This window comes from Salmo salar, chromosome 02 (genome assembly GCF_965601325.2).
Source record: "Salmo salar chromosome 02, fSalSal1, whole genome shotgun sequence".
NCBI classification, from domain to species: Eukaryota; Metazoa; Chordata; class Actinopteri; order Salmoniformes; family Salmonidae; genus Salmo; species Salmo salar.
The window spans coordinates 13687501-13702472 of NC_138292.1; the positions used below are offsets into that span (position 1 = coordinate 13687501).

General features: G+C 43.5%; 1 protein-coding gene across 1 annotated transcript in view; it reads right to left on the minus strand.

The window, feature by feature from the left end:
• LOC106595924 (serine/threonine-protein kinase ULK4) overlaps positions 1 to 14972 on the minus strand; it is a 323274-nt gene that overhangs the window by 40783 nt on the left and 267519 nt on the right. Inside the window, exon 34 of the mRNA XM_082959959.1 lies at positions 7047 to 7139. Coding sequence (XP_082816085.1) covers positions 7047 to 7139 — 93 coding nt within the window. The remainder of the gene's footprint in view (positions 1 to 7046; positions 7140 to 14972) is intronic.

Consider the following 14972-nt stretch of genomic DNA (forward strand, 5'->3'; position numbering starts at 1 on the left):
GCTAACGACAGCCTGGCCACCAGCAGGCTAACGACAGCCTGGCCACCAGCAGGCTAACGACAGCCTGGCCACCAGCAGGCTAACGACAGCCTGGCCACCAGCAGGCTAACGACAGCCAAGCCACTAGCAGGCTAACTACAGCCTAGCCACTAGCATGCTAACTACAGCCTAGCCAACAGCAGGTTAAACGTTTTGGTATGGGACGTCATAATGACATCATATTCTGGTTGTAGAGACGTCTGGTCACTAAACAGTTGTCTAAAAACATACTTTTACAACCAGTGTACTATCAGACCACAACAACACAAGATTCTGAGGAACAGCCTCCATCAGCGGAGTCTAGAAAATAACCATTCCAAGAGGTGATAAACATCCCGCTTTAAATTTTCACTTCATTCTTTGGTTCAATCTAGTCTCAAACTGGATTTGGTTCCTTCATCATTTCCCTGTCATCATCATCTCTGTATTTCCCTTCTCTTCTTGTTGCCAGGTGTCAGATACCACTGATAGTGACAGGCTGCCATGACAGCGATGAGTGACATATCAATCAGTGGGAGAAATCTCCATTAACTCAGCTGTCTCGTCTTCCCTTCCCTCTTCATACTCTGCACTGAGTGTCTCTGTCCCAAATGGCACCCCATTCATTACATAGAGCCTGGTCAAAAGTAGTGCACTATAAAGGGAATAGGAATCCATTTGGGACACTCCCTTTGCCATGCTGCTATTCCATGGACAGCTCAGCCCATATTGGTGCTGAATAAGAGCCACGTCTCGGAAGGAGATTTAGAATGTATCCTGAGGCTGATAAAAATAACGCAGGTCTGTGCTGAAGGTACGTATGGGGGATTACTGTGATAGGCAGTTCCATAGTTTCTGTTACGTTTCTATATTTCTGTGTCAAACCGTACTGACTGACTGAGGAACCATCCATGGGAGGACTCTCTGTGCAACTAGGTGTAATAGTAGCCTGGTATCATGTCTGGTTGTGCTGTACAGCGAACTCCTATGATCATTATTTGGCAATAACAAACATATGAGTTGGCTATACAAAACAAACAGATGTGGGACCAGGCTAGGTATAGTGGCCCTGCCCTGATGAGAGTGCCTGCTGTGGACATTAGAGTCTAGGAGGCTAGGGAGCTAGGTTAGGTATAGTGGCCCTGCCCTGATGAGTGCCTGCTGTGGACATTAGAGGCTAGGAGGCTAGGGAGCTAGGTTAGGTATAGTGGTCCTGCCCTGATGAGTGCCTGCTGTGGACATTAGAGGCTAGGGGGTTAGACTAGGGAGCTAGGCTAGGAGGCTAGGGAGCTAGGTATAGTGGTCCTGCCCTGATGAGTGCCTGCTGTGGACATTAGAGGCTAGGGGGTTAGACTAGGGAGCTAGGCTAAGGAGCTAGACTAGAGGGCTAGGCTAGTGGGCTAGGCTAAGAGGCTAGGGAGCTATACTAGCAGGCTAGGCTAGGGAGCTAGGCTAGTGGGCTAGGCTAAGGGGCTAGGCTAGGGGGCTAGGGTAGGGGGCTTTGAAGCTTCATCAGCGAGTGAGAGAGACACTTTGGGTTATAAGCAATGGCCCTTCTATAGGAACCCATCACATCACTGTGACCTAGTAATGAAACTGAGCTCAGCTCAGGGCTTCTCCCTCCAGTCCCCACCCAGTCCTCTATTTCAGTAAAAGCTAAAAGCTAGGGGCGTAATCACTGGGGGTTTAGGCTCCTTTCACCGCTGATCCGTTGCTGCCCTCTTCCACTCAGCCTCAGTCCCATGGGGCTAAGGGGCCAGGGGCGCAGAGAGGGCCTAATCCTGCCCCTCTTTTGTACGCCGGCCGCCACTCAGCACGAGCCGAATGCCGAAATCCCAAACAATGATCCAGAAAGAACCCGCCCCCAGGTCTATCCCAAAAGGCCCGGCATTCGAAACTCCCTGCTCAAGCCAAACCCACCGCTGAAAGGCTCTTTAGTCTCACTGTGCAGTCTTGTGCTGATAGTATTGTTCAGATGCCAATACCATGTCAAAACAGACAAGAGTTAACACCTGTTCAGCAGGCTTTACATCAATATCCTGTTTACTCAACAGTGGTAGTAGATGCATCTAAAGAAGGATAAGAAATAACATGCAATGAATCCAATGCATGAAATCAAAGCTATTAAAGTGGGCTGAAAGAGGAGAGGGGAGCAACTAGTGGACTGACGTGTGGCAGTGCTGCCCTCTAATGCTGCCCTCGAAGTTCTGCTGCCCTCAGAGTACTGCTGCTGCTGCCCTCAGAGTGCTGCTGCTGCTGTCCTCAGAGTGCTGCTGCTGCTGCTCTCAGAGTACTGCTGCTGCTGCCCTCAGAGTACTGCTGCTGCTGCCCTCAGAGTACTGCTGCTGCTGCCCTCAGAGTACTGCTGCTGCTGCCCTCAGAGTACTGCTGCTGCTGTCCTCAGAGTGCTGCTGCTGTCCCCAGAGTGCTGCTGCTGCTGCCCTCAGAGTGCTGTCCTCAGAGTGTTGCTGCTGCTGCCCTCAGAGTGTTGCTGCTGCTGCCCTCAGAGTGTTGCTGCTGCTGCCCTCAGAGTGTTGCTGCTGCTGCCCTCAGAGTGTTGCTGCTGCTGCCCTCAGAGTGTTGCTGCTGCTGCCCTCAGAGTACTGCTGCTGCGCTCAGAATGCTGCTGCTGCCCTCAGAGTGCTGCTGCTGTCCTCAGAGTACTGCTGCTGCCCTCAGAGTACTGCTGCTGCTGTCCTCAGAGTGCTGCTGCTGTCCTCAGAGTGCTGCTGCTGCCCTGAGTGCTGCTGCTGCTGCCCTTAGAGTGCTGCTGCTGCTGCTGCCCTCAGAGTACTGCTGCTGCCCTCAGAGTGCTGCTGCTGCTGTCCTCAGAGTGTTGCTGCTGCTGCCCTCAGAGTACTGCTGTTGCTGCCCTCAGAGTGCTGCTGCTGCCCTCAGAATACTGCTGCTGCTGTCCTCAGAGTGCTGCTGCTGCTGCCCTCAGAGTACTGCTGCTGCCCTCAGAGTACTGCTGCTGCTGCCCTCAGAGTGCTGCTGCCCTCAGAGTACTGCTGCTGCTGCTGCCCTCAGAGTGCTGCTGCTGCTCTCAGAATACTGCTGCTGCTGCCCTCAGAGTACTGCTGCTGCTGCCCTCAGAGTACTGCTGCTGCTGTCCTCAGAGTGCTACTGCTGTCCTCAGAGTGCTACTGCTGCTGCCCTCAGAGTACTGCTGCCCTCAGAGTACTGCTGCTGCTCTCAAATGCTGCCCCCATCATGACATAACATACTTCCCCTCCCTTAAACAAATGTATTAATTTACTCACCCACTCATCCTTGTACACACACAGATGCAAACACACACAAACTCTCCCAGCCATACTCCAGTTCTTTGTCAGTGAGTAACATTGAGAGGGATCCTGAGGTGTATTTACTAGGACACCTGCCTGTGTTGTTGAAGTCTGCATTTAACATGTGTTCAATAAGGCCTCTCTCTGCCTCACAACACATACAGTGAGGGAAAAAAGTATTTGATCCCCTGCTGATTTTGAACGTTTGACCACTGACAAAGAAATGATCAGTCTATAATTTTAATGGTAGGTTTATTTGAACAGTGAGAGACAGAATAACAACAAAAAAATCCAGAAAAAGCATGTCAAAAATGTTATAAATTGATTTGCATTGTAATGAGGGAAATAAGTATTTGACCCCTCTGCAAAACATGACTTAGTACTTGGTGGCAAAACCCTTGTTGGCAATCACAGAGGTCAGACGTTTCTTGTAGTTGGTCACCAGGTTTGCACACATCTCAGGAGGGATTTTGTCCCACTCCTCTTTGCAGATTTCTCCAAGTCATTAAGGTTTCGAGGCTGACGTTTGGCAACTCGAAACCTTCAGCTCCCTCCACAGATTTTCTATGGGATTAAGGTCTGGAGACTGGCTAGGCCACTCCAGGACCTTAATGTGCTTCTTCTTGAGCCACTCCTTTGTTGCCTTGGCCGTGTGTTTTGGGTCATTGTCATGCTGGAATACCCATCCACGACCCATTTTCAATGCCCTGGCTGAGGGAAGGAGGTTCTCACCCAAGATTTGACGGTACATGGCCCCGTCCATCGTCCCTTTGATGCGGTGAAGTTGTCCTGTCCCCTTAGCAGAAAAACACCCCCAAAGCATAATGTTTCCACCTCCATGTTTGACGGTGGGGATGGTTTTCTTGGGGTCATAGGCAGCATTCCTCCTCCAAACATGACGAGTTGAGTTGATGCCAAAGAGCTCCATTTTGGTCTCATCGGACCACAACACTTTCACCCAGTTGTCCTCTGAATCATTCAGATGTTCATTGGAAAACTTCAGACGGGCATGTATATGTGCTTTCTTGAGCAGGGGGACCTTGCGAGCGCTACAGGATTTCAGTCCTTCACGGCGCAGTGTGTTACCAATTGTTTTCTTGGTGACTATGGTCCCAGCTGCCTTGAGATCATTGACAAGATCCTCCCGTGTAGTTCTGGGCTGATTCCTCACCGTTCTCATGATCATTGCAACTCCACGAGGTGAGATCTTGCATGGAGCCCCAGGCCGAAGGAGATTGACAGTTCTTTTGTGTTTCTTCCATTTGCGAATAATCGCACCAACTGTTGTCACCTTCTCACCAAGCTGCTTGGCGATGGTCTTGTAGCCCATTCCAGCCTTGTGTAGGTCTACAATCTTGTCCCTGACATCCTTGGAGAGCTCTTTGGTCTTGGCCATGGTGGAGAGTTTGGAATCTGATTGATTGATTGCTTCTGTGGACAGGTATCTTTTATACAGGTAACAAGCTGAGATTAGGAGCCCTCCCTTTAAGAGTGTGCTCCTAATCTCATCTCGTTACCTGTATAAAAGACACCTGGGAGCCAGAAATCTTTCTGATTGAGAGGGGGTCAAATACTTATTTCCCTCATTAAAATGCAAATCAATTTATAACATTTTTAACATGCGTTTTTCTGTATTTTTTTGTTGTTATTCTGTCTCTCACTGTTCAAATAAACCTACCATTGAAATTATAGACTGATCATTTACTTGTCAGTGGTCAAACGTACAAAATCAGCAGGGGATCAAATACTTTTTTCCCTCACTGTAGGTCTTCTTGATGCACTGTGTTGGTGAAGGGCTAGATTTATTCAGGAACATTCTTCATTATGCGGTGCAAATGTTCATTTACAGCCGCTGTAAAACTGCATATTATCAGGCACAGAGTTTGGGAGCTCATGCTAAATTGTATGCATTTGCATAAATTCCCATAAAATCCTTTGCTATCGCTGTAAAAAGAGGCAGGGTTATATCAGCAGTATAACACTGATTAGAGGTTTGGTTGTCTCCTTCCATGGCTGTTTTTAGTGTGCAATCTGTTTGTGACAGACCACAAGTGGAGGCCACCGAGAGAGCAGGTTTGTGTTTCAGACCCTGTTGTGACACACTCTGTTCAGCCCCCCCCCCCCCATAATGACACAATATACTCCCCCTCCCCATAACAAATGTATTCATTTACACACACACAAACACACAAACAAAGCCCCAGTCAAACAGAAGCCTGTTCAGACAGAGGTTGAGTGTGGTTCAACTGCAGGTCGCTGACTTCCAGGCAGGCACATTGTCATGCTCTCAGCTCACTGTTTTTATGCAGAAATATGTTGACACAAGGCTAGCAGTCTGGCTACTGGTGTACTGAGTGGTGGTGGTGGTAGTGATTGTGGTGGAGGGAGGTGGGTGCAGCCAGCCAGGCAGGCAGAGGGCTGGTAGATTGAGTCACTCCCCTGCAGCTCAGAGGGACAGCTTGGCTGGGGCTGAGACTGGGGCTGTGGAGGTGGATGAAGCCTGGGCCTGGGTACAGGCTGTCTGCGTGTGTGTGTGTCTGTGGCCAAGGGTAAACACAGAGTGGGCTCCATGCAGCACCACGGGGCGTGCTGGCATAAAGCGTTTAAAAGGCCCTCCCAGTGGGTCTGTTCTCCTATGCCATCTGTGTGATTTACATGGCCAGAGGGGAGGCTTGCAGAGTGTTCCTATGTGTGTGTGTGTTCACTCAGTTCACTCACTCAGAAATACCAACTGAGAGTATGGTGGACCAGAGGTACTCTGGGGGGGGATGCAATATGGTGTGTGTGTGTGTGTGTGTGTGTGTGTGTGTGTACGTGTGTGTGTGTGTGTACTGTGTAGGAGTGTGGCGCTACCATGTGCAACAGATACAACTTGTCCACTGGAAGTCGTCAATCATTCAAGCCCCTGGTACTTTATGCAATTGAGTTACCTTCTCCTTACATCAAGGCCAAAGTTAGCAGTGAATGAGAAATAATTTTGAGAAATACGAAGGCCGGCGAAAATCCCAAATGCTTTTAAAAAAAAAGCCTATTTCACAGTGGAATGATGGGGCTAATAATAAAATGAAGTATGTAACGTAATATCTACCCAATAACCCCAACTCTTCATTTTAAAACGCAGGAGCCATCTTTCTCTGGCTCTGTCATCATTATTCATCAATCTATTTCTATAGATTCTCATATCACAGCACCAGCAGAAACCATTAAACCACAATGGGTTGTCCATTATTGATGATGCGTTCAGAATCCACTCAGTTTATGATGTTGTATCAGCAACAGGTCAAGTTTTCAGGGGCTTGGTCAAAAGGCATGACTGACAATGAAAATGTTGTTTAATATTTGAATGTTTCAAATTATTTATTTCAAGCTGACTATTTTATGTTTTATCATAAGACTAGCTACACTCAATTAGAATGGAAATGGATAAATCACATCAAAAATACACTGGGAATGGATCATTATTATTTCCTAACATATTTGCGTCATGTTGAATAATACTGGCAAAGATGGACCAGCATTTACATGGCAGTGGCTATCAGTATCTTCCAAACCCCTTGATCTGAGGGCTTTATATACACTGTACTGTTTTTAAACTGTAATAATCACACATACAGTACTAACAAGCAGACAGACAGGTACAGGTAGACAGGTACACGCAGACAGACAGACAGACAGACAGACAGACAGACAGACAGACAGACAGACAGACAGACAGACAGACAGACAGACAGCATGTCTTACCATCTGAATGAGCAGGGATGTGAGTTGTGTCAGAGGTTTGTTGATGAGCAGGAGGTCCTCTGCAGCCTGGGTCTCTCCCTGGGACTCAGCTCCCTGTAGTACGCACACACACAGAGAGAGAGAGATCAGTTGACTGCCTTCAGATCAGAACTGTTGATTGACAACACTATGTTATTGTTTTCGTCTCAGCAGTAAAGAAAATGAGGAATCAATACTGTAGGAAAGAGGTAAAACAGAGAGATGAGTGAAGGGTGTTCAGACAGACGGACAGACGGACAGGCACACACAGGAAGCACTGTGTTGAGCTAGGTTTCATCGCATCTGCTAAATAATGGCTGAGGTCTGAGATGAACCAAGTGCAAGTCTTGTCCTGGGTAGAACAGTATTACTAGTCCTGTTGAGACAGCTGTAGCAGTGTTGTTTATGTTAGTTCAGTAGAACAGTATTACTAGTCCTGTTAGACAGCTGTAGCAGTGTTGTTTATGTTAGTACAGTAGAACAGTATTACTAGTCCTGTTGGACGGCTGTAACAGTGTTGTTTATGTTAGTTCAGTAGAACAGTATTACTAGTCCTGTTAGACAGCTGTAGCAGTGTTGTTTATGTTAGTACAGTAGAACAGTATTACTAGTCCTGTTGGACAGCTGTAACAGTGTTGTTTATGTTAGTACAGTAGAACAGTATCACTAGTCCTGTTAGACAGCCGTAACAGTGTTGTTTAGGTTAGTACAGTATAACAGTATTACTAGTCCTGTTGGACGGCTGTAACAGTGTTTATGTTAGTTCAGTAGAACAGTATCACTAGTCCTGTTAGACAGCTGTAACAGTGTTGTTTAGGTTAGTACAGTAGAACAGCATTACTAGTCCTGTTAGACAGCTGTAACAGTGTTGTTTAGGTTAGTACAGTAGAACAGTATTACTAGTCCTGTTGGACAGCTGTAGCAGTGTTGTTTAGGTTAGTACAGTAGAACAGTATTACCAGTCCTGTTGGACGGCTGTAGCAGTGTTGTTTAGGTTAGTACAGTAGAACAGTATTACTAGTCCTGTTGGACAGCTGTAACAGTGTTGTTTATGTTAGTACAGTAGAACAGTATTACTAGTCCTGTTGGACGGCTGTAACAGTGTTGTTTAGGTTAGTACAGTAGAACAGTATTACTAGTCCTGTTGGACGGCTGTAACAGTGTTGTTTAGGTTAGTACAGTAGAACAGTATTACTAGTCCTGTTGGACAGCTGTAGCAGTGTTGTTTAGGTTAGTACAGTAGAACAGTATTACTAGTCCTGTTGGACAGCTGTAACAGTGTTGTTTATGTTAGTACAGTAGAACAGTATTACTAGTCCTGTTGGACGGCTGTAGCAGTGTTGTTTAGGTTAGTACAGTAGAACAGTATTACTAGTCCTGTTGGACAGCTGTAACAGTGTTGTTTATGTTAGTACAGTAGAACAGTATTACTAGTCCTGTTGGACAGCTGTAACAGTGTTGTTTATGTTAGTACAGTAGAACAGTATTACTAGTCCTGTTGGACAGCTGTAACAGTGTTGTTTATGTTAGTACAGTAGAACAGTATTACTAGTCCTGTTGGACGGCTGTAGCAGTGTTGTTTACGGTTAGTACAGTAGAACAGTATTACTAGTCCTGTTGGACGGCTGTAACAGTGTTGTTTAGGTTAGTACAGTAGAACAGTATTACCAGTCCTGTTGGACGGCTGTAACAGTGTTGTTTATGTTAGTACAGTAGAACAGTATTACTAGTCCTGTTGGACGGCTGTAACAGTGTTGTTTAGGTTAGTACAGTAGAACAGTATTACTAGTCCTGTTGGACGGCTGTAGCAGTGTTATTTATGTTAGTACAGTAGAACAGTATTACTAGTCCTGTTGGACGGCCGTAACAGTGTTGTTTATGTTGGTACAGTAGAACAGTATTACTAGTCCTGTTGGACAGCTGTAACAGTGTTGTTTATGTTAGTACAGTAGAACAGTATTACTAGTCCTGTTGGACAGCTGTAACAGTGTTTATGTTAGTACAGTAGAACAGTATTACTAGTCCTGTTGGATGGCTGTAACAGTGTTGTTACGGTTAGTACAGTAGAACAGTATCACTAGTCCTGTTGGACAGCTGTAACAGTGTTGTTTATGTTAGTACAGTAGAACAGTATTAATAGTCCTGTTGGACAGCTGTAACAGTGTTGTTTAGGTTAGTACAGTAGAACAGTATTACTAGTCCTGTTGGACGGCTGTAACAGTGTTGTTTAGGTTAGTACAGTAGAACAGTATTACTAGTCCTGTTACACAGCTGTAACAGTGTTGTTTAGGTTAGTACAGTAGAACAGTATTACTAGTCCTGTTGGACGGCTGTAACAGTGTTGTTTATGTTAGTACAGTAGAACAGTATTACTAGTCCTGTTGGACGGCTGTAGCAGTGTTGTTTAGGTTAGTACAGTAGAACAGTATTACCAGTCCTGTTGGACAGCTGTAGCAGTGTTGTTTATGTTAGTACAGTAGAACAGTATTACTAGTCCTGTTGGACGGCTGTAACAGTGTTGTTTAGGTTAGTACAGTAGAACATTATTACGAGTCCTGTTGGACAGCTGTAACAGTGTTGTTTAGGTTAGTACAGTAGACAGTATTACTAGTCCTGTTAGACGGCTGTAACAGTGTTGTTTAGGTTAGTACAGTAGAACAGTATTACTAGTCCTGTTAGACGGCTGTAACAGTGTTGTTTAGGTTGGTACAGTAGAACAGTATTACTAGTCCTGTTAGACGGCTGTAACAGTGTTGTTTATGTTAGTACAGTAGAACAGTATTACTAGTCCTGTTGGACAGCTGTAGCAGTGTTGTTTAGGTTAGTACAGTAGAACAGTATTACTAGTCCTGTTAGACAGCTGTAACAGTGTTGTTTAGGTTAGTACAGTAGAACAGTATTACTAGTCCTGTTAGACAGCTGTAACAGTGTTGTTTATGTTAGTACAGTAGAACAGTATTACTAGTCCTGTTAGACAGCTGTAGCAGTGTTGTTCAGGTTAGTACAGTAGAACAGTATTACTAGACCTGTTGGACAGCTGTAGCAGTGTTGTTCAGGTTAGTACAGTAGAACAGTATTACTAGTCCTGTTGGACAGCTGTAACAGTGTTGTTTATGTTAGTACAGTAGAACAGTATTACTAGTCCTGTTAGACGGCTGTAACAGTGTTGTTTAGGTTAGTACAGTAGAACAGTATTACTAGTCCTGTTAGACAGCTGTAGCAGTGTTGTTTATGTTAGTACAGTAGAACAGTATTACTAGTCCTGTTGGACAGCTGTAACAGTGTTGTTTAGGTTAGTACAGTAGAACAGTATTACTAGTCCTGTTAGACGGCTGTAGCAGTGTTGTTTATGTTAGTACAGTAGAACAGTATTACTAGTCCTGTTAGATGGCTGTAACAGTGTTGTTTATGTTAGTACAGTAGAACAGTATTACTAGTCCTGTTGGACAGCTGTAACAGTGTTGTTTAGGTTAGTACAGTAGAACACTATTACTAGTCCTGTTGGACGGCTGTAGCAGTGTTGTTTAGGTTAGTAAAGTAGAACAGTATTACTAGTCCTGTTGGACAGCTGTAACAGTGTTGTTTATGTTAGTACAGTAGAACAGTATTACTAGTCCTGTTAGACGGCTGTAACAGTGTTGTTTATGTTAGTACAGTAGAACAGTATTACTAGTCCTGTTGGACAGCTGTAGCAGTGTTGTTTAGGTTAGTACAGTAGAACAGTATTACTAGTCATGTTAGACAGCTGTAACAGTGTTGTTCAGGTTAGTACAGTAGAACAGTATTACTAGTCCTGTTGGACGGCTGTTGCAGTGTTGTTTAGGTTAGTACAGTAGAACAGTACTACTAGTCCTGTTGGACAGCTGTAACAGTGTTTAGGTTAGTACAGTAGAACAGTATTACTAGTCCTGTTAGACGGCTGTAACAGTGTTGTTTATGTTAGTACAGTAGAACAGTATTACTAGTCCTGTTGGACAGCTGTAGCAGTGTTGTTTAGGTTAGTACAGTAGAACAGTATTACTAGTCCTGTTAGACAGCTGTAACAGTGTTGTTTAGGTTAGTACAGTAGAACAGTATTACTAGTCCTGTTGGACAGCTGTAACAGTGTTGTTTAGGTTAGTACAGTAGAACAGTATTACTAGTCCTGTTAGACAGCTGTAACAGTGTTGTTTATGTTAGTACAGTAGAACAGTATTACTAGTCCTGTTGGACGGCTGTAACAGTGTTGTTTAGGTTAGTACAGTAGAACAGTATTACTAGTCTTGTTGGACGGCTGTAACAGTGTTGTTTAGGTTAGTACAGTTAGTACAGTATTACTAGTCCTGTTAGACAGCTGTAACAGTGTTGTTTATGTTAGTACAGTAGAACAGTATTACTAGTCCTGTTAGACAGCTGTAACAGTGTTGTTCAGGTTAGTACAGTAGAACAGTATTACTAGTCCTGTTGGACAGCTGTAACAGTGTTGTTCAGGTTAGTACAGTAGAACAGTATTACTAGTCCTGTTGGACAGCTGTAACAGTGTTGTTTAGGTTAGTACAGTAGAACAGTATTACTAGTCCTGTTAGACAGCTGTAGCAGTGTTGTTTATGTTAGTACAGTAGAACAGTATTACTAGTCCTGTTGGACAGCTGTAACAGTGTTGTTTAGGTTAGTACAGTAGAACAGTATTACTAGTCCTGTTAGACGGCTGTAGCAGTGTTGTTTATGTTAGTACAGTAGAACAGTATTACTAGTCCTGTTAGATGGCTGTAACAGTGTTGTTTATGTTAGTACAGTAGAACAGTATTACTAGTCCTGTTGGACAGCTGTAACAGTGTTGTTTAGGTTAGTACAGTAGAACACTATTACTAGTCCTGTTGGACGGCTGTAGCAGTGTTGTTTAGGTTAGTAAAGTAGAACAGTATTACTAGTCCTGTTGGACAGCTGTAACAGTGTTGTTTATGTTAGTACAGTAGAACAGTATTACTAGTCCTGTTAGACGGCTGTAACAGTGTTGTTTATGTTAGTACAGTAGAACAGTATTACTAGTCCTGTTGGACAGCTGTAGCAGTGTTGTTTAGGTTAGTACAGTAGAACAGTATTACTAGTCATGTTAGACAGCTGTAACAGTGTTGTTCAGGTTAGTACAGTAGAACAGTATTACTAGTCCTGTTGGACGGCTGTTGCAGTGTTGTTTAGGTTAGTACAGTAGAACAGTACTACTAGTCCTGTTGGACAGCTGTAACAGTGTTTAGGTTAGTACAGTAGAACAGTATTACTAGTCCTGTTAGACGGCTGTAACAGTGTTGTTTATGTTAGTACAGTAGAACAGTATTACTAGTCCTGTTGGACAGCTGTAGCAGTGTTGTTTAGGTTAGTACAGTAGAACAGTATTACTAGTCCTGTTAGACAGCTGTAACAGTGTTGTTCAGGTTAGTACAGTAGAACAGTATTACTAGTCCTGTTGGACAGCTGTAGCAGTGTTGTTTAGGTTAGTACAGTAGAACAGTATTACTAGTCCTGTTGGACAGCTGTAACAGTGTTGTTTATGTTAGTACAGTAGAACAGTATTACTAGTCCTGTTGGACGGCTGTAACAGTGTTGTTTATGTTAGTACAGTAGAACAGTATTACTAGTCCTGTTGGACGGCTGTAGCAGTGTTGTTTAGGTTAGTACAGTAGAACAGTATTACTAGTCCTGTTGGACAGCTGTAACAGTGTTGTTCAGGTTAGTACAGTAGAACAGTATTACTAGTCCTGTTGGACGGCTGTTGCAGTGTTGTTTAGGTTAGTACAGTAGAACAGTAATACTAGTCCTGTTGGACAGCTGTAACAGTGTTGTTAGGTTAGTACAGTAGAACAGTATTACTAGTCCTGTTAGACGGCTGTAACAGTGTTGTTTATGTTAGTACAGTAGAACAGTATTACTAGTCCTGTTGGACAGCTGTAGCAGTGTTGTTTAGGTTAGTACAGTTAGTACAGTATTACTAGTCCTGTTAGACAGCTGTAACAGTGTTGTTTATGTTAGTACAGTAGAACAGTATTACTAGTCCTGTTGGACAGCTGTAACAGTGTTGTTTAGGTTAGTACAGTAGAACAGTATTACTAGTCCTGTTAGACAGCTGTAACAGTGTTGTTCAGGTTAGTACAGTAGAACAGTATTACTAGTCCTGTTGGACAGCTGTAACAGTGTTGTTCAGGTTAGTACAGTAGAACAGTATTACTAGTCCTGTTGGACAGCTGTAACAGTGTTTATGTTAGTACAGTAGAACAGTATTACTAGTCCTGTTGGACGGCTGTAACAGTGTTGTTTAGGTTAGTACAGTAGAACAGTATTACTAGTCCTGTTAGACAGCTGTAACAGTGTTGTTTATGTTAGTACAGTAGAACAGTATTACTAGTCCTGTTGGACGGCTGTAGCAGTGTTGTTTAGGTTAGTACAGTAGAACAGTATTACTAGTCCTGTTAGACAGCTGTAACAGTGTTGTTTATGTTAGTTCAGTAGAACAGTATTACTAGTCCTGTTAGACAGCTGTAACAGTGTTGTTTATGTTAGTACAGTAGAACAGTATTACTAGTCCTGTTAGACAGCTGTAACAGTGTTGTTTATGTTAGTTCAGTAGAACAGTATTACTAGTCCTGTTAGACAGCTGTAGCAGTGTTGTTTAGGTTAGTACAGTAGAACAGTATTACTAGTCCTGTTGGACGGCTGTAGCAGTGTTGTTTAGGTTAGTTCAGTAGAACAGTATTACTAGTCCTGTTGGACAGCTGTAACAGTGTTGTTTATGTTAGTACAGTAGAACAGTATTACTAGTCCTATTGGACGGCTGTAACAGTGTTGTTTAGGTTAGTACAGTAGAACAGTATTACTAGTCCTGTTAGACAGCTGTAACAGTGTTTATGTTAGTACAGTAGAACAGTATTACTAGTCCTGTTGGACAGCTGTAACAGTGTTTATGTTAGTACAGTAGAACAGTATTACTAGTCCTATTGGACGGCTGTAACAGTGTTGTTTAGGTTAGTACAGTAGAACAGTATTACCAGTCCTGTTGGACAGCTGTAACAGTGTTGTTTAGGTTAGTACAGTAGAACAGTATTACTAGTCCTGTTAGACAGCTGTAACAGTGTTGTTTATGTTAGTACAGTAGAACAGTATTACTAGTCCTGTTGGACGGCTGTAGCAGTGTTGTTTAGGTTAGTACAGTAGAACAGTATTACTAGTCCTGTTAGACAGCTGTAACAGTGTTGTTTATGTTAGTTCAGTAGAACAGTATTACTAGTCCTGTTAGACAGCTGTAACAGTGTTTATGTTAGTACAGTAGAACAGTATTACTAGTCCTGTTGGACAGCTGTAACAGTGTTTATGTTAGTACAGTAGAACAGTATTACTAGTCCTATTGGACGGCTGTAACAGTGTTGTTTAGGTTAGTACAGTAGAACAGTATTACCAGTCCTGTTGGACAGCTGTAACAGTGTTGTTTAGGTTAGTACAGTAGAACAGTATTACTAGTCCTGTTAAGACAGCTGTAACAGTGTTTATGTTAGTACAGTAGAACAGTATTACTAGTCCTGTTGGACAGCTGTAACAGTGTTTATGTTAGTACAGTAGAACAGTATTACTAGTCCTATTGGACGGCTGTAACAGTGTTGTTTAGGTTAGTACAGTAGAACAGTATTACCAGTCCTGTTGGACAGCTGTAACAGTGTTGTTTAGGTTAGTACAGTAGAACAGTATTACTAGTCCTGTTAGACAGCTGTAACAGTGTTGTTTATGTTAGTACAGTAGAACAGTATTACTAGTCCTGTTGGACGGCTGTAGCAGTGTTGTTTAGGTTAGTACAGTAGAACAGTATTACTAGTCCTGTTAGACAGCTGTAACAGTGTTGTTTATGTTAGTTCAGTAGAACAGTATTACTAGTCCTGTTAGACA